Below are 25,219 nucleotides of genomic sequence, written 5' to 3'. Positions count from 1 at the left end.
CCGCGGCAGCACGCTGCGCCTCCTGCGGTGGGAGCCCCCGGAGCTCTCCCACCGTTTCTCTGCGGATAATAATGAATAGTCCTGCGTGCTTGGTGACGGAGGMGGGCTGCTTTTGCCCACCTGAGAAAAACCGGCACCCCTCCTCGAAGGGACTGAATTACGCTCCTTTTTCCATATGTGGGCTGCATAATTCCCTCTRATTTTATTATCTCTGTGCACTCAGAAATGCACCACATGGCTCATCTGTAAGTGGAGAAGATAAGAGGCTATACCAGCATGAATTTTCTTTAATAAGATTACACTACGATAATAGGCTACTAGAATAATATAGCTCCTAATGATTTTGTTCTTTCTTGCTTCCACATGATCAAGGGCAATATGCATTAAAGTTGCAGAAGCTTTTTTAATTATGCARTAGTAAGTGTATATTTTATATAACAGCTTTAATGATTCAAAGGGAATTTTTGTTTCTGTGGGAAATACTTATTTGGTGTTGCTGTTTTCAAAGATCTCTGTGTGTAAGCACATGTAGGCATATGGTCTAATTTCTACAATGTACTTGTGTTGTTTTTTGTGGGAAAAATCCAAGTGTTGAAACATGATGCAGCCAACCAAGCTGTCTGGAAGGGGATCAAACTTGTAATACTTTAATCTGATAAAAAAAAAAGTTAAAAATTATAAATGATTTCTTCATGCGGATGAGTTGCCTAACATCAGGCATTCAAATTAGGAAACGTTGGTTTAACTCCCTCGGGGCCTCAGTTTCCCCTTCAGGACAACAAGCAAAAGGGTTGCTGGGATTTTTAACCATGCCTAAGTGAGCGTCCCGCACGGGTTATATTGTACCGGGGAGCACCAAGACGTTTAGTTCCCTAATGTTTGTAAAACTCTCTGAGATCTCTAAAGAAAAAGCACAAAGTATTATTTTAACGTTCCTCCGCTGATCCCCTGGGGCAGCGTTGGGCAACTGCTGTCACCTGGATTATATCCAGCGTCAGGAGAGCATAACTGGATCCACAGTCTCACCTGGCACTGGAGTCTTTTCTCGCTCCTCTGCGGCGCGTGTTTGCACAGAGATCCGCGGCTTTCAATGCTCTTTGAACCTACTCTGCTGCGTGTCAGCCCCCCTCGAACCACCACTTTTCTGGCCCCGTTATGGCTTAATTTGGCCTGATTTGAACAATAGCTCTTCGGCTGAATTTGTACCAGCGTAGTTCCTGACAGCAGTTGGCCAGGCGGAGGCCCGGTGCCCCGCGATCTATTAATCAGCGCCGGATGTCGCTCTGCAATTAATAGATGGCTTGTGCAGGCTGCAGTGGAAGGAAGCAGAGTTCGGTGCTCGAAGACTTTTGAGGTTTCCTTGTTTGTTTCCTCTTCAAAGACGCGTTGTCACAGAGCTGACATGCTCCTGTCTTCTTGAGGAAAAAGGCGACTTAAGTGGCATAACCAAGAGGACAAAATATTCTGCAGTTTCACACCGCTTGGCGAATGGTGGCACTTTTTTTTCCCCTCTGCAATGGCCTTTCTGGGTCCGCATGGACAGAGAGAGGTGACCAGGAGGACATTCCTTCTCCCAAGGCTTTGGAGCTGTATAAAGGATCCGTGATTTTCAGCAGATGGTATTAACGCAGGGATCATTTGGTCTAAAACTGCTCGCTGGTGCTAGTCCCTGCCAGGGTTTCCAGCTGCAGCGGGCAGAGCGGTGGGAAACTTAATCAGGATGGGATTTCGGGTTCAGGCACCGGACGGGGGCACGAGCGCTTCGGACGCTGTGTTCCTCCGACAGCTARAAGAAGGGTTGTATAACCCGGCACTGGAAAACTCATTAGCTGCCTGAGCTCTGCCTGAATTAGGTCTCTCGCTCCTTTTCCAACAGATGGGAAATAGTAGCAGAAATTTTCCAGCGTAGATGTGGCAATGGAGCCGGGGGGGTCTGAGGAGCGTGGAAGGGTGGAACAGGTTTCCCTCTGCCGACCACCTTGGGGAAGAAGGCAGGGAGCCGCGTGGGCCTCCCTGTCCACTGGCGCYGCAGAGCCGGGGCCAGCCTGCTGCCCGGCGCCCGCTGAACCCTGCGCCCCGGCCGGTGCGCCTGGCCGGGGGCTGCCGAGGCCTTTCCCCACGGCATTTACCCCCCGAGGAGCAACGCGCTACCAAGCGTGTTCCTCAGCTGCTCTTCTGCAATCAGTTCCGAACAGGACTCTCTGCTTAGACACTGACTTTTTATTTGGAATTTACAGGGGCTTATTCTGAAAACTAAATAAGAGCCCAGATGGCTTAGAAAAACCCAGATAGATCCAACCTGAAAGCAGCTCTTGCCACACACATTCCCATGCTCTTTCAACAGACGGAGGCTGCTCTGCCAAGTGTGATTTCAGAGGAAGCTTGGAAGGAATGTCCAGCCCTGTCTGTCGTCCTTTCTTCGGAGAACTTCTGGGGCCTTTGCAGCGGGCAGAATAGCCGAAAGAAAGGGATCTAGCTTTTGCAAAGCTCTGAGCTAGGATTCGGTGTGTCCTGCTTTCCTTCTTCCCAGGAATTATCCTCTTTCTCCATGAGTCATCTCATGGATAAGAATAAGAGACTTTCTAGGGCGAACGGGACAAAACGGCAGAGTTTTGTATAGCTCTCTTCAGAGCTGTCGTTCCACTCCCCGCGCTCATTTGTTCGTGGACCTGCAAGCATCTTTCATTTCCAGCACRGGAAGTTTAATCCCGGCAAACTCCAGTGCAGTCCAAATCGAATTATTTCGGTGTGTTTGCACGCATACCTGCACGCTGTGTTGGGCGGCTGCCTGCCACCCCCTCTCCAGAGGTGGATGCCTTTCAGAAGTAAAGTAGTTTGCATGTACATAAATATTCAGTGCTTGTGGGTAAGCCGAAAACTGCGTGAGCAGGAATGTTAAAATATTTCCTTAAATTTGCTGGGAGCGGTGGATGCTCAAGGGCTGCAGGATTTGTCTCATTAGCGGTAGAACAGTGCCGAAGGATTAAAATCTTTGCAGAGGTGGTGATGTTTCTCCTGCTGGCTACCCAGCCGCAGACCGGGGAGCTGTTTTAGCCCCGGGCGCCGCTGCTGTGGTTTTGGCCCCGAGGGCTACGGAAGCGGCAGGCTTGAAGGCTGGGGCGAGCTGGTGGGAGCCGTCGTTGCCGGCGGCGGCTCCCCGCGCAGCCGGACGTCTCCGCGGCACGAGCGGCGTTCCGGTGCCGCGCGGGAGGAATTCCCACGTGGCTTTGCATGCGTACCTCAAACCTTCCCCTCGGCACCCGGCCTCGGGCTTCGAGCCGGGCCCCCCGGAAGGCAGCTTTTGAGGAAGCGGCGAGCGCCCGAGGCAGCGCTGAGCCTCCTTCGTTTGCTGTGAGCCGCTCGCTGGAAAAGCTAGCTTTTAATTAAAGCCAGATATTAGCCTTGGCCTTTAGCATTCGTGTTTTGGTTTCGGGTTTTCTTTTTTTAAGTCCTGTTAAAATGTCTGGATAGWTGATATCGAGGTTAATTTGTTTGCGATAGAAGAAACATTTTTACACGGTGGCTGAACGCTGTTGGAAAGGAGCAAAATTAATAGCTCTTCACTTAATCCCGATTAAACTGGCAGCTGGGCAATACTGATCAACACGTTYGCAGCAAACTCTCCAGCTCCGGTTCACACGGAAAACAAGCGCGTGACTCCGCAGCGGTCTTAACCCTGGGCATGCCGCCGGGCAGCCTCCCACGYGGGGCTGAGAGCAGCCGCTCCCGGGGAGGGCCGTCGTGCGGGATGGATGCCCAGGAAATCGGGAGAATCGCTCAGACGCCGCGGCTCCAAGGTGCGAGCGATGCGGCGGGATGGGACGTGAGTGACGGAGTTACTGTGACGGTCCTGAGTCAGGGTTGATGGACGCCCAGGCTCGCGCCGGCAGTCTGTGTCCGCGCTCCTGCAGGAGCCGCCGGTCTCTGCCTGCCCCAAGTCTCAAACCAAGCATGGTTAAAAAAGGAGAGGCAAGGAAATAAAAATAACGATGCCTCCGGGAGGCTTTGACTGCGGGCAGAATTTCCCAGTGTCTCCTCGCTTCTCACGCCCGCCTGCCGTGTCCTGTGCTGCATGATTAGAAAATGGTTGTACAGGTGGCTTTTGTCTGACAGTAACTGAATTTTGGATCTATTCCCAGTTTTGCTGATGTTTAAGAATTCTGCTGCTTCCACTGCTGTCAGTAATTTTCCCACCCATCCTTTCTTCTTTGACATGTGCTTTCTGGGGACAGATGGCGGGATGAAGCGCCCTAACCTCCCAGCCCACCTGTTWGCTCGGGCTCTAGCCCTCCAAGTGATAAGCTAGAAAGCAATTTCCAGGCTGCGGAGAGCGGGAAGGAGGATCAGCAGGCCTGACTTCCCAGCTCAGGTGTTTGATTATTCTCACCAAACACATGTTCCGCATTAGAGGCCATGCATTCTTAATGCAGACACTGCCGGAGTGTTTCCAAACAAAACAAATTGTTAGTCCTGCCTTAAATATTCATAAGGTCATGGCATTTTTGCAACCCGGGCTGCTGCACTGGGTTTCTTCTTTCTTCATTCCCCAGATTAACATAGAACAAGTCTAGAACTACCTAGAACTTGTTTATCTTTTCAGTCTTTCAGGAAGCAAGCAGTGCAACTAAAGTAGATGTGCATTAACTCAGAAAGGCRAAGGAATGGCTTTCTGGAGGGGCACTGAGTGTTGTGCAGCCTTGCCCAGATTTTGGGGCCAAGGGGCTTGTTAGCAATACATCATTTATTTCTCAAGCCATTCTTCCAAGTGGCATCTTGCRTCACATTTGCTTTGCTGAAAAGGGGGGGCTAGTTTTACATTGCTAGACATCTTGCAAGGATTGTAATTTTGACATTTTTGCCTTTTCACAGAATAGCTAGGAGGGGTAATTTATAAGAGAATGATATTAATAATAGCAGGATGAGTGACTGCTCTTTGTGTCTATCATATTAGAATTCCGGAAGTTTTTCAAATGACAGGAAGAAATTTGACACTGGACTCAAGACCCCAAACATCTGAAGTTTCCCTTAAAGCCCRAAACAGAGATTATGTGATGTCCAGCACCTGAGGTACCTGTCAAGGACTTAAGTCTCTTGAAGTGCCCAGATGGTAACATCCATCCTTGATTGCTCTCTGCCCTTCCCACCTGCTGACTGTCTTCCCCAGGAAGGTGAACATGGGTGCRTGACCCTGGCAGCTCCCACCCTTGGGTGTGTGAGCTGCAGGGGCACAAGTCGCTCCGTGTGCTGCACATCCGTGTGTGTTAGGCACGTCAGGAGAAACTCCCAGCACTGTCTGGTGCAGAGCTCAGCGCCGTGCGTGAGTGCGGCAGTGCTCCTGCCACGTGCCGAYGTCAGCCCCAGGTGCGCTCGGAGGGGCGGTTGCCTGTGGGGGTGCACCTGAGAATTGCTGTTCCTCTCYGTCCAGCTCTCTCTCACATGAGGTCAGAAATTTGCTTTCCCCAAGGATATCAGTACTTCAGTGGCTTATGTCTAGTTTTATCCTTGGCAAAAGTTTCATTTAAAAGAGCACAACCCCAGTTGTTGGTGTCTAATGAGCAGGCATTTTTCATGAGTTCTTATTAATAATAATCCTGATAATAGTAATACCTAGGTCCTATACAGAATTCTTCATGGTAGGTCTCAATACTGACTCAGTACTTCTGAAAAAGATCGGTGTTTATTTCTTGAATGTCATATTACAAACTGTTTTTCCACTGGGAGAGCAGGAGGCGGAGAGAGGGGAAGTGACCTCCCAGATACCTCCAGCAGCACTCATGCCAAAAATAGCAGCTGGGTCTCCCATCACGCTCCCATCCTCACCTACCGCTCTGCCCTCGCTCTGCTTCCGTTCGTGAGTCGCAGGTACTGCTCACCTCCCAGGGTGTGTGATGCTTTACGTGGTGAAGATTCCTCACCCTCCCAGGCATCCAGACAAAGATATTTATCCAGATGTTCCTTCTCGTGGCACGTGACGGTCTTGTATGAATGCCCATTGTATGTTATAAAGATAGGCACTATTATAATCATTGTCCTTGGGTAAACAGGCTCAGGCTTCCTGTTTTCCTTGTTACCCTTATTTCACCAAATGTTCCCCTGTAGGTGTAGCCACACAATAGCTTGACTTTCAGCCTACAATTGTATCCTCTCTGCTCCGGTCCAGATGATTGATTGCTGTTGGAAGGCATCTTTGCAGGATGCTGATCATCCTTTATGAAGTATGCTGTCCCTGACCACAGGGCCAGCCAGTCCTCTTTGCGTCCAAGTTTAGGAAGCAGGGTACATTAACAGCAAATGAGATATGAAGCAGTGGCAGATTAAACCCATCTGCCATAGGAGAGGAATTAGCCTTTTTTATGGGTGGGGAAAGAGGCATAAATCAAAAGTCTTGACAAAAGTGATGGAGTTCGGACTTTATTTCAGGGCGCTGCTGCTCTTTTTTCTACTTTGTAGATGGCATTCTCACCTCTGAGCTTTTAGTTCAATTGTGTATTCAGGCTTTGGTGCACTTACTGCATTCCCTCAGTTTGGTGKAGTCACTCTGTTCCCTTTTGGATACATGCTGAAGTCCCAGAAATCACTGTTGGCAAATATGCAATCTGCCACTCCCTAGGAGACTTGACTTCTGCCAGTGATACTTTAGCACACTTGCAATTGAATTTTCCTCATTCCAGCCCGGACACGTGTGAGGTTTTTTTGCTAACCATTTAATCGTCAAGCCCACTCTTAAGTGACCGCAGCATTTTTTTACTTTGCAGATTTCTTTCAAGACCTGTAAAGATACTCGGGTAAATAACTGGTGTGTCAACAAGCAGTCCAGAGCCCTCTTTCATGCCCGGTGCTCATCTGTACCCCTGAGAGTGCTGTCTAGGGAGGAACAAGATTCTCTCTTTTGTCCATAACCTGCCAAATCTTGGTACTTCCTTCCATCTTCCATGTGCTGCTCTACTGGCCTGAGCCATCTCTTACTTTTTAGTGTCTCTTACTTTTTTTCTCCCTTAGGAGAGCTATCAGTTAGCAAAGCTCCTTCAATTGGCCTTAYCAAATTATGCTTAGGAGCAAAACAGACCTACGGGCTGCCACTACCCTTATGTAGGCAGCTGTTCCCATCTATGAGGCAAGGGAAGAGATCRATGATGTTTACTCCTCAGAACTGGGGTTTTCATGTGCCCTTTAAGTCAGATACTGATGCTGTTTGACCGAGGCTGAGGATCTATCATATCCCCCTCCCTTTTCTATCTTTTGACTTCCTTCCAGGTTGCAAAAGAGCCTTCAAGTTTCTCATCATTATATCTCCTCCTCACTCAGTTAAACCATGAACTAGATGAAGCTGTAGGCAGAAAACACTGTAGGCAAAATCCTACAAAATTTTCCTACAGGAAGAGCAGAAGTCCAAGGTGACTTTGCAACAGCTGGTTTCCCTTGACTGCTAAGGCAAGAGGGCTTTCTCACAGGGGTTACCTTGCCCTAAACAGCTTCACTGTGGGACACCTGGTCCTCTTCTCTCCTCCACGTTCTGGGACAGAACCAAGGACTGGAGGGAAGAGGGTCTGAGCAGGTGGACGTGACTGCGATGTGCAGCAGCCCTGCAGAGCAAGAAGGAGTTGTCTCTGTCAGGGATCCTTAACTCTTGTTCTCCACCCACATTGAGAGGGGAGAGAGATTTGACCACATAAGATGATTTGAGCCATGAGGATGGAGCAGTCTCATCCCGTTGTAGTGTAAACGTCTCAAAGTAGACTGTATTTACAAGCGTAAGCAAGACTTTTATCATTGTCCCAGAGTATCATCACAGTCTTTGCCCTTACTGTAGCCTCACAGTCAATTTGGACATAGCAGGCACTGAAGTGACCCAAGTTTCTCCTACATGTTAAGCTCAGATTCGCTTCCCTCTAATTGCTTATAAACATGTTTGGTTTTGTTTGTTTTCTGCATGTGGTATGTCACTTGGACAAACAAATGAATACATGGGTTAACGAGCAGATAGGTCGTTGTTTTAACATCCTGGGGCCAGCCTCTGCAAAGAGAAATACTTCCTTCTTTTATTATTATTCTTAGAGGCATAGAGCAGGAGGCCCTTCCTTGTTTAGTTACATATCCATGCAGCCTTGAGGGTGGATCCTTGTTTCCAGCTTGTGACTAGAAAAATTTGGGGGAGTCACTGTGTGGATTCATTCATAGTAAATGAATTGAATTATCTGTCGATAAACAAAGTGAACGAAGTGAATTATCTGTCAGTCCTGATAGTGATTCTGATAGAAAATAAAGACGAGATGCAGCTACTCCCAAAGTCAGTGCATCATTGCTGTTTGGTTTACTCCTCTGTAACATAATTGACACCACTGATCTCTGCTCTGCCTTGGGCAGCACATGTTTCACAGCAATTAAGAAAAAGCAGCTTTGTCTTTCATGTATAATAGTGCGCTTGCATTTCCCCCTTTTTCATCTTGCAGGCTTGGTATCACTGATATTATGACAAGAAGCGCTTAGCGCTCAGAACTATTAAAAATGTAGCTCAGATGGTGCTGATGGGGGGATGACATCTCCTGAATAATTTATTTTAACTGAAAAGATTTGTAACGCTTAAGTATTAGCAGAACTCTTCATTTTAACTCTTTATGAGGTGGCTGCTTGTTGTGATTTGCTCGTTAGGACAAGAAGAGCGTTAGCATGTTGGAGCATACACTGGACATCTGTTGTCAGCTTAAGTGGCCGCTTTATTCAGTAATTCTCAAACTGTTGGTCATGATCATTTGGAGGCTGGAGGAGGAGGGTCTCCAAAAGGACTCCAGCGGGAGTCTTGAAGTTTTAGAAGAAGCAGTCAGTAACTATCCCATTGCCCCTGCTTCAGGAACAGCAAGATTTTTCCAGGGTGGAGGAGTGAAATAGGCTGTACTTTACTGACTGCAAAATATTTGCAGTAAGCAAGGAACTGCTAACTGCCTTTAATTCCTGGCAGTAGCTCTGTTGCTTTAGCGGGATAATGTTTGCAAGCGCTTGCAGTCAATAGTAGGTGCCTCCCTTTGCCCTGTCCAGGAGGAACTACCTGTTTTGTCGCTGATCCAGGGGGGCTGCACAGAAGTAGATGAACCAGAAGGGCGGGCAGCAGTGTGCGCGTTCCTAATCCTCACGCTTCAGACATCTTCTCTAAAGCATGATGGAGCCCTGGGAAGATATGCAAATGATACTGAAGTGGGAAGAAGGGACTGGGAGTATTATTAGGTAAAAATCAGTGCTTGCTCTGTTTCATACAGTGCTTTTCAGTCACAGATCTCCAAGTGTTCAAAGGCTGAGCAGTTTTGCACTGTTTTATACGTGTTGAAATTGCAGTATAGAGTAATCGATTTGTYCAAGGTCACAAAGATATCATTAAAGGTAGGTGCCGAACACGTCTTTCTTTGGTTTCTGATTCCAGCGTCTGTCCATGGGGCTGTCACAGCCACTACACAGAGCCAGTGCAGCCAGCGTACAGCGTACAGATTTGCAAGGCTGGGTGAGCTGGAAGGAACTCGGCAATGGCTCTGCCGTTGCTTTCTTGTATACATTTGATAGAGACATTGTGCAGGGGACACCCTTGCACACAAGCAAACAAACCAAATTTCCCAATTTAATCTGGCAGAAATCCAATAATGAGGAAAAGATCAGCTCTAGGGCTTTTATCAGTTTTATTCTTGGCATCAGTGTTAAAAAGGTCAAGATCATTTTTGTGATGATTATCTAAGAGGTCTCTTCCTCCCGCTTTTGTTTATGCACAAGACATTACACACAGAGAAACAAATCCTGTCTCAGCTGCGTGGGATCGGTTCCCGCTGAAGGCAAAGGAAGTTCCGCACAGGCAGCAGAGAACAGGCTTTGGCCCGTACAGTATGGACAAATACGTTACCAAAATTGCTGTGTCCACAGCGCGCACTGCACAAATGACTGCTTCTTCCCAAAAGGGCTCAGTGCTGATTTGAAAACAACTTCTGTCTCCTACTCTCTCACCCTTCCTCTTGCTGCTAGTGTTGTCGCCTATACTATTATTCCATTGCATTGCAGTAATTCCTCCAGGTACCCGCCACAGCTGAGCGTAACATTTTATATAAGAGACAATCTGTGCCTGAAGAACACCGAATCCATACTGTGGGGGCGGGAATCAAAAGACAGGAGATAGAAGCCATTATTTCTGTTTCACAGATGAGGCACTGTGGCATAGAAGGTGAAATCCTGATGCTCTTGAAGTCAATGCCAAAAACCGTTTATGACTCCCAGCTGGTCAGGGCATCGTCCCAAACAGATTTTGTGACTGATCCCATTCCTCAGTCCCTGCTTTAGGGCTTGGCCGCAAATTCATCCATCACTCTGAATCTTATCTCCGCCGAATCTTGAAGGCGCTGTAAACACCTCAGTCTAGTTCTATATCTGCTTTTTTCATACCAAAGTTTCAAACTGCTTACACAAAGGAGCTAAATATTTTTTTTTCTCACTTTTACAGCTGGGGAAATGAATACACAGAGAGGCAAAATGACTTATCTGAGGTCACACACCAGTTATGTGAGATCAGTGTCAGAGCCAGGAATAAGTTCTGCATTTCCTCCATTCCATCCCAGCCACCCTCATAAGCCTAGATTAAAATAAAATGATATGAGGAAAATATCAGGAAAAGTGGAATTTGGAGCTGCAGCAACTCAAGATCAACCGTGAAGTCCATGCAGCTCAGTGAAAACCTTGGAGTTAATGGCCACTGCAAAATTGGTATATTTTTGCGTAAATACCAAGAAATAACAGCTTGGCTATAGAGACAGGAAGTAGCAGGAGAGATGAGCCAGAGTCGTTAGATCATTTCAATCCCTCACAGGCCTAGGAAAAATCTGTCATATAAAAAAATATATCTTCTAAATTAGTCAGAAAAAAATGTCCCGTTAAAATAAGTGGTCTTCCTATTTTATGTATCATTTGAAAGGAAGTTAACTGGGTATGAAATTTCTTCATCTATAGAGCAACAGACATACAAATGAGTAACGGAAATGCTAATGCATATATGAGTTTGTGTGTATCAGTGGTTTGCAATGACGCTGATATCTGTGTAGTGTATGTTAGACTGAGACTCATTTACTTCTCAATAGCTGTTGAGTGGAGACTGGTACTGCTCTCAAACCTGGGGAAAATTTTCACCAATTCCAATTTCTTTGTGCTTTAACAATTACTTTCAAATGTTTAAAAGTCAATAACAGTTGCCAAAATCTGTGTTGCCTCCCAAGGAAATGCTTGTAATTTCTTTGGGGTTTAGATTCCAGATACATGGCTAAACTAAGCTTGATAATTAAGGTTCGTTTTTATGGAAAATGTGAGTGCATGCACAAAGTCAATGTCTAGAAGATGCACACAGCAGTGATAACATTATGGCTGCATATGTGAAAATGCAGAAGAGGGATGGCGAAGGACAGCCTTCAGTAGAGTGCCTTTCTGGTAGAGGTGGCTGAGGACACTGTTTTACTGTGGGCAGTTAGCTTAAATGGTTATGCAAATATTTAACCATCACAGTAATAGAAACAAAGAGCTTATTTATTAGTAATTTTACACACACACACACACACAAATTAGTCTTGAAAGGGATTATTTATTTCCACACATTTGCTGCTATGGATAGAGGTGATTTTCACATTGTTTTGTTCTCTGCTCTCCCAGTGTTTTGACTATTAGTTCCAGAGAATCACTTCATACAGTGATTTTGCTGCCTAATGTATTATGTGCACACAGAAGAATGGTTTGTTAAGTAAGAGATTTCTGGGTTTCAACCAGAAAAGAAATATTAAAAAGTCACTAGAAGGTGGCCTTTACGAAGAGAGGTTCATATATACCATAAAAGGAACCAGAAAGGGCCCTGGCAAATTGATTGAATGATGTTTAAAAGGACTTGCTGTGAGCAGAACTAAACTGAAACTGGGTCTTCCTGTTTGATTTTAAGACTTCATAGTTTAATGCATGTGAAATACAAGCGTATGTATGCACCTCRCTGGCTCTGTCAGCTTCCTGTTATGTTTTTTATGACATGGTGTACAGTCTCAGAGTTGCACAACATTGTCAGGAATCTGGGGGACTTTAACTCCGTCAGGATGGCACTTTCTTGCTGTGTACTCCCTCTTGAATCCTCGCCGGCATCTGTAGATAAGGCCAATTGGTGTGTCTACCTCTGAGGGCATCTCACCGTCTTGCCAGGCTGGCAGAGAGCTGGCAGGCATGGTCAGAGGCATGCATGGCAAGGGTGGACAGGGAAGTCCTCTCTGGTTTGCAGACCCGTCTAGCCAAGTTATCAACAGACACCCTGCTTCTTCGTGATATTGTTGGTGAGCCAAGTGCCCCCTGGAGAAAGTGAGCAGGGTCCTGTCCTAGCTTGCACATGGCCAGGAGAATTGTCACACTGCAAAACCTTTCTCTTAGGAAATTCTGTCCAGCTTTTCACCCCCCTGGTTGGGTTTCTGCCTCTAGAAAAGCCATAGGCATGTGGCTAAATACCCAAATCAGCCTGGTTAAAAAATCTGGGAGAGAAGTAACTTGAGGACCTTCTCCCAGGTTCAGAAATATTCTCCTGTCTTCACCACCTGCATCTACAGACCTCAGGATCAGAACGTACATTAGCTCCTTTATTCTTTATTCTGTTCTCATGCGTTTCARTCAAGACTGAGTGACTGCAGTGTTTCCAGCTGTATCTCATTTACTGAACAACGTTATGTGTGGAGCATAAATATCATTAGTAATGATGTTGCTTTATGGGAAACACAGAGTTCAAGCAGGTTTTAATAAAATATTACAGTGCTGAAAATGCTGGCCTCTGGTTCTGGTGCTGCATTTAGGAACTGTTTTTTTCAGTTTTCATGAACTACATGGTGGAATTTGGGCCTGATTCTCAGCCAGTGCAAGACTGCGTAGTTCCTTTTGCCCACTGGGATAAACCTTGCCATCTCTTACCTGCCTCTGTCTGGGTGCAGCAGCAGGTGCTATGTCCTGTGCAAGTACCACATGGCGATCTGAACCCTGCTTATGGGCATGGCTGGACCCTCTTGTGGTGTAAATCAGCTTGCTCTGTGGAGTCACGTTAAACTGGTGACCTTGAAGGAGTTTGCAAGTCTTAAAGCAGGTTGGATAGCTTGAAGCTGTTACGTGGAACATGGAGAAATGAGGCCTTCATAAGTATGAGGAAGCTACACCTGGCCTTGAGGTCCGGGGTCATGCAGAACAGTTGTGTAGAAGGCATCGGAGGGGAAGCACTGCAGAAAAGGACACTCGGGTTGAGCGTTGAAAGAAATCGCTAGCCAGAAGAAGGCTGCCGGGTACCTGGGTAGGGGGCAGCTGGCCTGTAGGAGCTCCCGGGAGCTGCCCGGAGTTGTGCGAGGAGGGCCGGGACAGGGAGGGCGCCGTCAAACCGTTCTCCGTTCTTGGGATGCGGCGAGCCAGCGCCTGCAGCCGCGGGGGCCTCGGTGCCGGTCTGGGACGCCCCGGCTGGCGACACGAAGATGTTAACCGGCTGGCCGTGCGCGCGGACGGGGGGAGGCGGGCCCCGGGCTCTCCCCGCGGGGTGGGAGCTCACAGCCGTTCGCGGCGCAGGAGGAGGCTTCAGCTGTTTCCCATCTCCTGCGAGGAAGAGGCGCCCGGCCAGATGGACTCATCCCATGGGCAGAGCGGGCCCCGCCGGCTGCCAGTTGGACTGTGCTGGTTTATATAATCACTTGGAAGCTGCGAGTCCCCTCTGCAGTTGCCATAGCGTTACGGGGAGTTTTCTCTCCGCTGGCTCGTCCCACGCTGCACGGTGGAGCAGTTTTCCCTCTTTATTGCCACGGTCTCAGAGTGACCCCCTCCTGTCCCCTCCGCAGGGCGGCGGGCAGCAAAGTGACATCGGGGGCTGCTGCTCAGCCAAGTCTCTTTTGCCCTTGCTCCGAGGTCTGGAGATCGTTCACCCTTCTCCTCGGTGCCGGGATGGTGGGAGGAGAGGGGATGTGCGGGCGGGAGGGGACTTCTTCGTCCTTCCTCCCAGTGCCCTTGCCCTGTGCCGTTATTTTTCARGAGGTCTCTTTGCTCCCCGAGCTCCAGCGTCGTGCCGTGTGGCCTGCCTCCCTAACCCTTCCTGCTGGCTCCGCGTTAGAAAGTGGCTATTCCCCTCGGCATTGCCGGTGCATGCGTAGGCTGCCTCCTTCGCCCAGAGGCTCCTTCCTTTCCTCGCTGCCTGACCTCGGGGACCGGACTGCCAACCAGGGCCTCCTCCAGCCCCGGATGTTTGCATCCCTTCAGGCATGCTTTGAGCATGCAGAGGAGTTTTCTTACCGCACCTAAAGCGGTTGGTACATTGTTATCCTCAGCTTTGCCTCTTCTTTAGATATTTTTTTGCTTTTCCTCATTCTTTAGATAAAAACACTGCAAAAACGTATGTAAAAGAATGGTTGCATTTTTGCCTCCCCCAGAGCGGAGCAGAACGGTGACCCCCTGTTGAMGTACAAGAATGGTTTCTCGCACTGTGGAAGTGCCGTGCTGCACGATACTTCCCCGCAGCGCCGGGTGGCCAGGCAGGGCACAAGGACACGGAGATGTGGGCAGAGATGATTGCTCAGGGACTGTTATCGAATAACAGACGGTCTTACTTGGCAGCTCCCCAGCAGCTCGTCCCCCCAGAATCCCAGTTCCTTGTACCAAGGCTTGCATGGACATGTCGCTTCACCCATCACGCAGTGGGGCGGTCGGTGTTGTAGAAGATGAGGCAGCTGCTGCAGAAGTGCAGAGCAGCAACGCAGCATCGTTTAGGCTGGAAGGTGAGGGAGAATACTGCATTGATTCAAAACCGTAAGGAGAGGGTTATAAAATTATCATGCCTGTAAATTCCAGCTGTGAACCATATGATTGCAAAGTCCTTCCCTCTGTCCTTATTTAAATTGACTCTCTCCTAAGCCTCATCAACATCTGTCTGCTCCTGAAAGGTAATTTTTCCCTGTACTAAATCACATGTACACTGTACACCTTGTGCTGTGAGTAAAAGGTCTGTTGAAAAAACATTACACAACTGATCAACAATTTKCTTAGGATTAGGTACCATAGTTCATATATAAGCATTAAAAAGCCCCTGGGCACTGTCCTCTGTCATAACTGCATCTTATTTGTTCTCCTCTAATCTGAAGATAGATGTTAATCTGCTTTGAATGGCTTTTGTCCTGTTCCCTGGGCAAAAAAGAAAAAGGAACACTGTGCTTTTAAAGCTAGCATGATATTTAGTGCACCAGTGCTAAATATATCACTATTTCTTGGACTTAAACTGACCAGGATACATTGTTCCTGCAGCACTTCCAGAACAAATGCAAAAGAGGCAAATCTGCTTACGAGTAGTTTGGGGGGTTGTTTTTAAACAGAGAAGTATATGCCCGCGTAAGAGGAACTCCGGCATTTAGGAGAGCTGGCGTGCACAGCGGTGCGTTCTGGGAGCCTGCCGTTCAGTCGTGGGGTTAAGCCTGCGCGAGGCGTTCAGACGCACGTTGTCTTGCAGGGAATGATCAAGTTACACGCCTTGAGCTTTGCCATAGTAGCAGAGGACGGGCGAGTACAAAGGTTATGGAAAACAAAACATTAATTTTCTTGACCAGCTGTGTTACAAGCAAAGTGCAGCTTATTTATACCCGTGGCATACCGTCCATAAATCAAGCCTGCTCTCCAGCAATGCATTTAATGAGAACTATTAAATGATTTCATGATGTACTCATCATTACCGTCTGATAAAAAACAGCACTGCCTCCAAGGACCAGGACTTTCAATTGCAGCTTTTTGTATTGGTGGAAGGAGGTACGGGGGAAACAAAGCCCTCGGCAGTGTCAAATGCGTTCTGCAAACATCTCTCTCGGTACATTGTGTCTGGAGAATTGATGGTTCTCTCAGAACCGAGCTCAGATTCTTTCAGCTTTTAATTAGAGAGATGGGCTGGTGACGTGAGTAGCCACTCGGTTTTATATAATACCTTTCACGCACAAAATAATACCCGATTCTGATCTCACTTCCATCAGCCGCTGTAAATCAGAAGATAATTTGCTGAGGTCGGTGTTGTTGCCCTGGTGTGAGCGAGACTGGAATCCGGCCCGAGGGATGCAGAGACGCAGAGCAGCGGAAAGGCGCCCGCTCGGCGCTGCGCGCAGCCTTCGGCGCGAAAAACGGGACGCGCTTGCTAGTTGTGCCAGTGACACGCATGGTGCGACGCGGCTCCCTAATGGAGCGCTTCGGAGCGGCCACGGTCTTTTGGATCCCCGGCAGGTGTCCAAAGGGGAGAAGCTGGAGCTGACGGCCGCGCAGAGCCCTGGGAGGAGCCCTCCAACCAGGGCGGCCCGAGACGTTGAAATCGTGGGGATAGCTCGTTTCTGGGGAAGGCTTTAGACGAGCCTCATCCGCGTGCAGAAGTGGGCTGAGATGGAGCCAGAGCACAGCGCTTATCCCAGAGACGTTAAAGGCACTTAGACGCACCCAAAAAAACCCGACAACAAAAACAACAAAACCCCCAAACCCTCAATGTGAACTGTGTAATTACTTGTGGCCTTAACCTCCCGAAAGTATCGTGTTCTCCTGCGCCTGCATGGGTTGGAAACGCTCTCAGCCTTACCCTGCCGCTGCAGTTAAAGGTCTGTCAGCTTTTCCATTATAACCCCCAATTTGCAGGTTAGTGATTTTACCCCAAAAATACAGCCTGGGTGAAAAACCGCAGGTGGGCCCCCAGCTCAAGATTCCAGGCGTCGTTTACCCTGAAGCAGTTAAAATTCAGTTACTTTCTTCGTGCACAAAAAAACAGATTGTGAATGTCCATCTGCTCCGCGGGGCTGGCTCGGGTGCCTCGGCCACCACGGGCTTTGCACCCGCGGCCAGGGCATCTTTTCCCGTCCGGCAGCGCACCTTCTCCGGAGGCTGCCGGTCCGGATGGATTTGGGCTTCGGCTGGCGCAGAGACCCTTGTGCGTACCCCCGAAGGACGTTTCTTTTCGGGGGGGAACGCGACAGTGGCTTTGTACAACAGGAAATGAAAAAAAAATCCAAGTACCATGGGGCAAGTTAATTAGGCATGGTGTAATTGAGCAATTCGGATTGGGGCCCATGCTTGCGGAAGACCTCGTACGATTTTAACGATTGCAGGACACTGGTTTTATGTCTCCTCTGAACACTGCCATCTTTGCCGTGTTGTATTGTAACAGCGGCGCTAAATTACTGGTTTAGTATTGACTTCAGGCTTGTCTTCATGGGCAAATCATTTTCAGTAGCACGGGGAAATTAGCTTGATTTCGCCGTAGTATTTACTATGATCAACTGATAATTACCTGACAATCCCGGTCTGCTCTGCATAAATGCTAATTAAACATTTTTCAAGCCCTTTTTCATATTATTATGCTTTTTTGTCATTTCCAGATCTTTAATGTTCTCTGAACGTTATTTGTTGGGTTAGCTGCAAAAGCACAAAAACCCTTTGTTTGGAGTCGATGCGCTGACGTATAAAAGACTGCCATAGCGTACAAGCTGCCGTGAGCCACAGAGGCCTCACGAGTTAAATTCAGATTACGGTGGTGTAGGCAGTTAACTTTAGAAATTAGAAGTAGTCACAGAGGGACTTCCTAAGTGCTTAGTCCTAGGCAGAAGATAAGTCTTCTAGCAAACCTTCCCGGTGTGGTTTAAACAGTTATAATCTCCGCTGTTGGTTTGTGCTCTGTGAGAAGGTTGCAAGCCCTCCAGCTCAGCTGCGGGAACGGACAGCTTGAGCCACCTTCACCTGCTTCAGCGCAGTCTTAGYGACACCCACGGCCCGAGCTGAAGCGGCTGCCTTTGCGCCGAAGCAGGTGAGGAGCCTTCGTGTAGGAGCTATGGGAGCTGTTGCCATCTCAGGGGCACCACCATCCGAAGGTGGCCRCTCAGTACGGTTCCACTGCTCCGCTTCACTCTTTGCCCGGCGCACGAGGAGCGTCCCTGGAGCATCGCTTGAGTTCTAACGGCGGGACGAGGGACTGCCAGAGCTGGTTTTATTGAAGCCCAGTCCTCGGAGCCAAGACTCGGGCAGACACCATTCGGGTCAGAGTTGATGTGTAGCCCCTAGCAACTGGAGCTTTTGCTCGGGCAGAACCGGGCCTCTCTTTGCGGGTGAAGAAGGACGGGTGAGAGGGAGGAAGGTGTATTGCCTCAGTATGGATGCACGTGGTTCTCACCTGGGGTTTGCCCTAACGGTGGGGGCGTTCACAGGGGGTAAGAGGTGTCTCCCAGGTGTTTTATCAGTTATGCTGACTATATGAATTTGCTGAAGTTGAAGGGGGGAACTTGGCCTGATTTACTTATATTTCTTGGTATTGTAAAAATAAAGCTGCAGCTTTTAATTTTTCCACTACGAGGAGTTACTGACTAGACTTCTACTGAGTAGGAGGTGGGGTGTTAGGAAGGGATGGAAGTGTGTTCAGGCTGTTGCAGCTTTTCAGGAATGCTCCTTAAATGGAGAAAGAAGCATTCTTAGCACTGAGCAGGACAACTGAGGATTCACAGTTATCCAGGCATTGGCAAAGGGAGACCATTGATCTTATTTATTATTAATATTGGTGAACAGTCAAAGGTAGGTGACTACTGACCAAAGTCYGTATCAAAAGAAAGCTTGCTAGAAATCAAGGGTTCTCATTGCAGGTATGTTGCAAATACACACGTAYGAGGCACCCAGGCATGACAAATCAATATTGCCAAATTTCCATCCYGCATTGAGAGAATATGGGAAAGGAACAGCGAGGAAGGGAGAACTGTCACACGGATATAGCAGCTATACTGAAAACGGCATWGTTATGGAACCCTGAAGTCGTATCAACCTAGAGTTGATTTTAGTGATGTTAAATTGCACAAAAAGTAAAACCAAAGTTTTTTGGGGTAGTAAAAGAATAAAGTTAGCTGTACAACACACAAAAATACTCCTGAAATAGAGGCCTTCTAAACACTGAGGAACACTCAGCTGATTCTCCTGGTGACTTCAGAGGGTTATTTTAAGATATAGATGTTTTTACTTTGTTTTTACTTCAATTTTGTAGATCTCCATAAGGGAATGTTTGAAAATGACTTCTTTAAGCATAATCAAAGCAAAGGGTCATATGAGCGGCAGCTGCTAGACATGTGGGTTTAAAGATTTGTATGGTGTGTGGGTTTCAGCCTCATTTTTGGAAGCTGAGTCAATATTTTGTTAGGTTTTGCAGCAGAGGTATGCCTAGGCAATCAGCGCTTTTTTTCCCTGCTAAGATTCTTCAACCCACCCTGGATTTAAGTGCTCTTGCTTGAGCTTTACCCACTCTTATGACTTGCAAAATGATTTCACATTTGATTGCTGATCAGAGGAACTCTTTAATTTGCGAGGAGAACAGGGCTTGGACGTTGGCTCGGGGCCCCCTGTATTTGCGGCCGTTAGGCGTCAATGTGATCAGTGGAAAGGCTGCGGGAGAGGCGGGGGCACCCGCGAGCCCTGGCCAGCGGGGCCGGGGTGCACTGTGCACTCCGGGGCCCTTGCGCACCCTCGCTCAGCTCCTCGTGCTTCGCACAAAGCACACTGAGATCTACMGACAGGAAGATTACAGCTAATGCAGTCCTTAAGCTGATAAGAAAGTACCCGCAGGCCCCAAATAGGGGGTTTCCATATAGCATGCTCGCAGCTCTGCAGTCACTAATCTCTGGCTGCTTCGGGTTGTTGGGAGGAATGAATCCTTCTGGGTCCTTTCTTGTTATGAATCCTTCTGGAAAGCTGAGGGCTTCTCCAGCCCTCCGAGGTGCAAAGATCCGACTTGGGTGAGAAGCTGTGTGAAGGTCTGACATATTAGAAGTGGTCCCTGCTGGCAATGGACTAGCAGGTTGCACACCCACTTCATAGGGTCTTTGGAGATTTCTGGCGTAATTGCGTAGATACCATACCTAACTCGCAGGAGCTGCTCAACAAAATTGCATGTACAGCTTGGGATCACTTAGCATAGGCAGCAATGAAAACAAATGACAAGTGAAAATTGTCATGCATCTATTCAGACACGGATACTGTTTAGCTGCAGACTAAGAGTGTTAAGCGGATACATCCTGATCCACTATGTTATATTAGGTCACTATAGGACATCCTAGAAAGTCCATCCTGCAAACTCATACTGGGTAGTTACTAAATCCAGACATATGCAGTCATAAAACCTGCAGAGTATTGCATATGTACTGAGCTACTCAGACAGTTTATACCATATACATATCAGATAGGTATACTGGCAAAGATTCTTCAATATTCATTGCTTTCGCAAAACATATCTGTTTGTATGAACTTTGGATAATTCCAGGCTGTTCCATCCAGAATGGATGTGTGAAATGGGAATGAGACACACAACCAGGTCTGGAAGAATGTTTTCCAGTAGCTGCAGATCATCATTTATGGTAGAAAAGCAATAAGCCATTAAACCCCTTATGTTGCTGAACATTAATGTATAGTGCTATAAGTTAGAACTTTTATGTTTTACTTAATGAAGATGAAGAATCTCTCTTTATGATCTAACAAGTCCTTTTCAAACAAGGGCTTGAGTGGACAAAATTTCTTCATTAAACGTTTGTACTCACACACCACACATACCGAGCCTACGTTTCAAGCTACTGCTTATTTGGAGACTGGGAGAAAACAGCACAAAGGATTGATTAGCCCTCCACAGATTTCTCTGTGCTGTCCTGAATACAATTTCAATGGAATTGGGTTTTTTTCCACTTCATAGACATGTATCTCCACCCTAAGATGCCTTGCAAGAATTCAGCAATCTGTGCAGAGAATACAGTCCTCTTGACTGTTCCACCCCCAGTACAACGTTATCCTTTGAAGTATTTTAAGTAGTAGATTTTCTCAAAGATATTGAACATGCTATATAAATTAACTTCATTTCCAGCCAGGTTGGGTTATAGAAGTAACTTGTCCACAGCTAAAACCAGTATTATAGCCTTTCATTTTTTAAAGGATTACTCTTCACTTGAAGTTGATGCAAAGGGGAGAAACTAGTCTCAACAGAAATGCTCAGATAAAAGCAAAACCAGATACCAAGACGGTGACGCAGTCTCCAAGCCACTGTTAGCAGGAAAGAGTACGGCAGYGCAAACTGAACTGCCGAAACATCCTTACTAGTGCTTTGGGGCCATCATTAGAAATTCAGTCTGTGCTCTGGCGTGACTTGCAAACTCTTTCAGTTTTCACTTGGGAGAGGTCAAATACAGAAGAACCATAATTTACCTGCAGTGGAAAAATGTTGCATCATACGTTGCTCTGAACATAGAGATGTTATTCCAAAGGGACCATTTCTTCCGGGCCATCCTTTGGGTTTCAGCTCTTCTGTGCACATTATATTGCACGATGATTGTCTTCTAGTCCTTGGGCAATTGACTTACTTAGAAACCATCTTAGCCTTGCAAGGATGATCTGTCAGGATCTGGAAACAAAGCAGTGGCTATAGTGCCCGGTGACTTTGCTCTCTGGTGTGCTAGGTGCAGTACAAAAAGATAGTAAAATTGGAGTCCTAGTGATTTTGTGCTTTCAGGTCGTGATTTGCATGTGTGAATAACACTGCGATAGCCTGCCATAGGAAGCATCTAGTCAGTCCCACACAACCTAATTTAAAGAAGTAATTTGGAAGCGGCCACAGTATTTATTAGCSATTACATTTACGGCAGTGGCAGCCAGGGACCAGTCAAGAAGATTGCGCTAGACGCTGTACACATTCAGAGCAGTGCCCGGACCTGCATTACCTGTGGAGAGCTTACAGTCTTACCCTTTTATCCGAAGCTAAGCGCCCCAAATGCTTTGCTGCTCAAACCTGATTATTCCTCAGTCAGTTGTTTCAAATCTGGGATTATTTATTTGACAACGTAGAGCAAAAACCCCACTGACTTCACGGGGACCTGAGATTTAGCAAAACTCTTGGAGGACTTTAGCGAGGCCGAGAGTTCGTGCTGAGTCTGCACTAAGCCTGCGCTGTAGCRCACAGCAAGTCGGACACACTAACAACCTTCGCGGGAGGAGCTGTAATTCAAAGCTAGAAGGAAGTGGGTATAAACCTTGGACTATTCTCATGGTCTAAGTGGAGGGCAGAGAGCCAGGAGCGCTGGGGATTTAATCCTTACACTAACAATGTTAGCTTAGCATGCTTTCCGTAATCCATTCTTAAGCACAAACGCCGATGTGGTTTGACACCTTTAAAAATGTGCTAGCTAGCTTTCCTCGGCCCTGCTTCCCCGGCCGTGTCCTGCCTGATGCAGGGACCAGGTGGAAGAGCGCCAGGAGGAGAAGCACGAAGCCGCAGTCATCTCGGGGCTGGTTGCCTTCCCTGCTGCGCTCAGCAGGTTTCCGGGGCAGCAACACGGCACGTTTCCTCCGACGCTCACTGGCAGCCGGCGCTGCCTGGGTGCCTTGCGTGGCCCGTGAACGCAGCATGGTACCAATCTGTGAGCAGCTTCCTGTCCGTGTGAACATCATTACGGAGGGCAGCCTGCGTTTCTCTTGCGGGAGGTAGCCCCTTCCTTCCCAACCACAAATGAATAACTAATGTGGGCCTGCCGTGGCTGGCCGCCCCGGAACGGCGTGGTTTCCTCTCTGTCGCGGGCGCTTGCTGCCTGAGCAGGCCCCGTGCAGAAGCCCAGGGGCTGCAGGCGCGTGGCACGAGGCTTTCTCGCCTACCCGCCCAGCTGCCAGGCAGGCCTGGTTTCCTCCTCGCCGGAACAAAACAAAGAACAAGGCTGCTSATCAGATCGGTCACGTCGGGCAGCTGAGGCAGACGCTGAAGAATAGCACCRCGGGTTGCCACCTTCGGGGAACTGTGTGCCAGAGGACCAGAAAGAGCTGCTGTCCTAGTGATGTGCACAGGGCTTTATTCCCTGCTCAGATACWTCCCCATTCTTATGACAGCCTGTGACAGAACCTGGRAAGAGTTCAGAGTAATCTGTGGAAAATGAGGACTGACTTACCTGTAGAACATTGGACGGGTAAGAAACTTTCTTATGCTCTTCTAAACAAACAATTTAATTTGATTTTTATAAGAAAACATGAACAAACACATGCAAATGTGGATTATAGAACAAATTTGCTATTTAATAGAAAAAATTATATTGCAGTAGAACTTGGGCATCAGCAAGTCAAGGCTACATTGTTCTAGGTGCAYTGCAGGTAGAAAAGGATACTTCCGTGTCCAAAAGCTCATTGCCTTTAATCCARAAGGTTCTGTGGATGCATCAATAGGTTTGCGGACATTAGAAAAAAGTATTTCCTAGGCAGACAAAGTCTCATCTCCTTTGCCCTGTGGAAAGTGAAGCAAAAGTGGGCAGATGCTCACAGCATGCAAACTTCCCACGACAAGATTCTGAACATCTAAGTTACAGAGAGGCTTAAGCAAATGAGCCATAATTTAGAGTAACTGTAGCATAGTGTATGCTTCAGAAAGCTCTGCTGAGAAGCACCCCTGGGTTAACTGAGCGGGAATAAATTATGTACTTATTAAAAGCTTAGGTTTGAACTCTTACTGGCCAGTCTTCATTGTACAAGTTACCAATGTTTGCACAAGAGCATGTTTAGAAACAGGTAGGTTCCTGATATCCTTGAGCAGAGCGAGGTTGGATTAATATTCCTTCCCTAAATATAACCCCCAAATGACTGACTATCTTGACTCTTAAGTGGTCCTTGTTCTCTTTAGTATGTCTTTTAGTGGGAACCTTGCCTAAAACATGCGTGGGAGAGCAATCCAACTGTAATCCCAGCTCGTCCGAAGCATCCTGCCTACCTTCAAACTCTTCCCTTGGAAGAGGCCAGCATTTTTTCCAATTGCTGCCACCATTTATACAGTGTTGACTTTTGGGCATTCAAAATGCAGTCCTCACATTTGGTGTGAGCAGCCTTGTCTCCTCAGTGAATCCTCATAGAATAACAACATGTGAAGCGTTCCATAGTGATATGTTTAAATTGAGATCCTTAAAGTACTCTAAGGATGGATGCTGAGTTCCCATTAATTTTATGCAAATTCTCTAAGCATTTATTTGCAAACCTTTGCCTTGGGTTTTTTTGGTGTTTAATTAAATATTCAAATTTGTCAAATTGACAAATCCAACACTTCAAGTCTGCAAAGGAAMTGATGTGAAGAAGATCATACCTGGAATCCCATTAAAAAAATGGAGTTGTCCAAAGAAGACAAATTACTGCACAAGGTGATTGCTTTGTAGAAATATAGAGATGCCAATATAATACCCAAGAATGCCAGTAGGTCAGAGAGGGAGCTCATCTTCCAGTCTTCCTCTTCCTCTTTAGCCCAGAAAATGCTGGGTAAATACTTTGGATTTGCTATACAGTTAGAAGTTCATCACTCCAGCCTAGGTGTCTGCAAATACCCATTTATTAAACTTCTCTTTCCTTTTCAGAGAAGTGGGCTCTTAGAATGAGAATGCCAACTATTTTCTCATGTAAGAAGAGGTAGTAATCTATTTTTAAATAATTATCTGTCTATATATTAGCTATCTTTAGATTTTTTTCTTTAAATTGTCTACCTATAATTTTATACAATTTAGCAGTTGTTTTCCTTGGAATTTAAGTAGCACCTAAAATACAAAAATCTGCTCAGGAAGTTTTCTGGGACTCAGAAGTAGGTTTATGCAGCAACCATCTCCTTTGTGTGAAGCGCATACTGTTCCCTTTGTCTGGGATCAACATTTCTCCTCTTCGTCTAACGGTCAACGGCGTCACCTCCTCACCACCCCCACCCCTCCCACTAGCACAAACGAATGAAGCCAAATGTTATTTCAAAAATGTAAGCAGGCAAAAATGCGTCTCCCGAACAGGCTGCTAAACACGGCGGGGCTGCGCAGGGCTGAACCTCACCTTTAATCTACAGCCCGGGCGGCGGAGCAGCCAGCCGGAGACCCGGCAGCGAGGCCCGGGGCCGGGAAGGAAGGCGCTGCTGACCTGTCGTTCCTGCTCGCTAGGTCGAGATCGCGGCGTGACCGTGTAATTGCCTTGTCCGGGCCGAGTGGGTTTGCAGCCAAAGATCTGGAGTGTGCCTTAGTTTTCCAGCTTAGGTACTTTCTTAGCTTCTTACACGGAAAAGGGCTGAAGCAATAAAGTACTGGTTCATAACACCTGGCTGAATGGGCTATTAACGTCATCTGAAAAGGAGAATTGCCTACAAATGTGTCTGTCGTCTCGAGTTTCCTGAGAGTCGCACAGATAATTCTCATAGCTT

The 25,219-nt window shown here is 47.3% G+C and overlaps 1 protein-coding gene across 4 annotated transcripts in view; it reads left to right on the top strand.

Moving 5' to 3' along the window:
* LHPP (phospholysine phosphohistidine inorganic pyrophosphate phosphatase) overlaps positions 1-25,219 on the top strand; it is a 107,623-nt gene that overhangs the window by 67,446 nt on the left and 14,958 nt on the right. The window contains exon 7 of one of the 4 annotated variants that reach the window (XM_026065586.1): positions 16,014-17,346. The exons of the other annotated variants lie outside the window; for them this stretch is intronic. Within the exon in view, the coding sequence (XP_025921371.1) occupies positions 16,014-16,377 (364 nt within the window). The 3' untranslated portion in view covers positions 16,378-17,346. Of the gene's footprint in view, positions 1-16,013; positions 17,347-25,219 lie in introns of those variants that run through there. 4 annotated transcript variants of the gene reach the window in all.

This window comes from Apteryx rowi, unplaced genomic scaffold (genome assembly GCF_003343035.1).
Source record: "Apteryx rowi isolate R43461 unplaced genomic scaffold, aptRow1 scaffold_23, whole genome shotgun sequence".
Taxonomy (NCBI): domain Eukaryota; kingdom Metazoa; phylum Chordata; class Aves; order Apterygiformes; family Apterygidae; genus Apteryx; species Apteryx rowi.
Note: the sequence above shows the minus strand (reverse complement) of the source record. Positions and strands in the feature narration are given on the sequence as shown.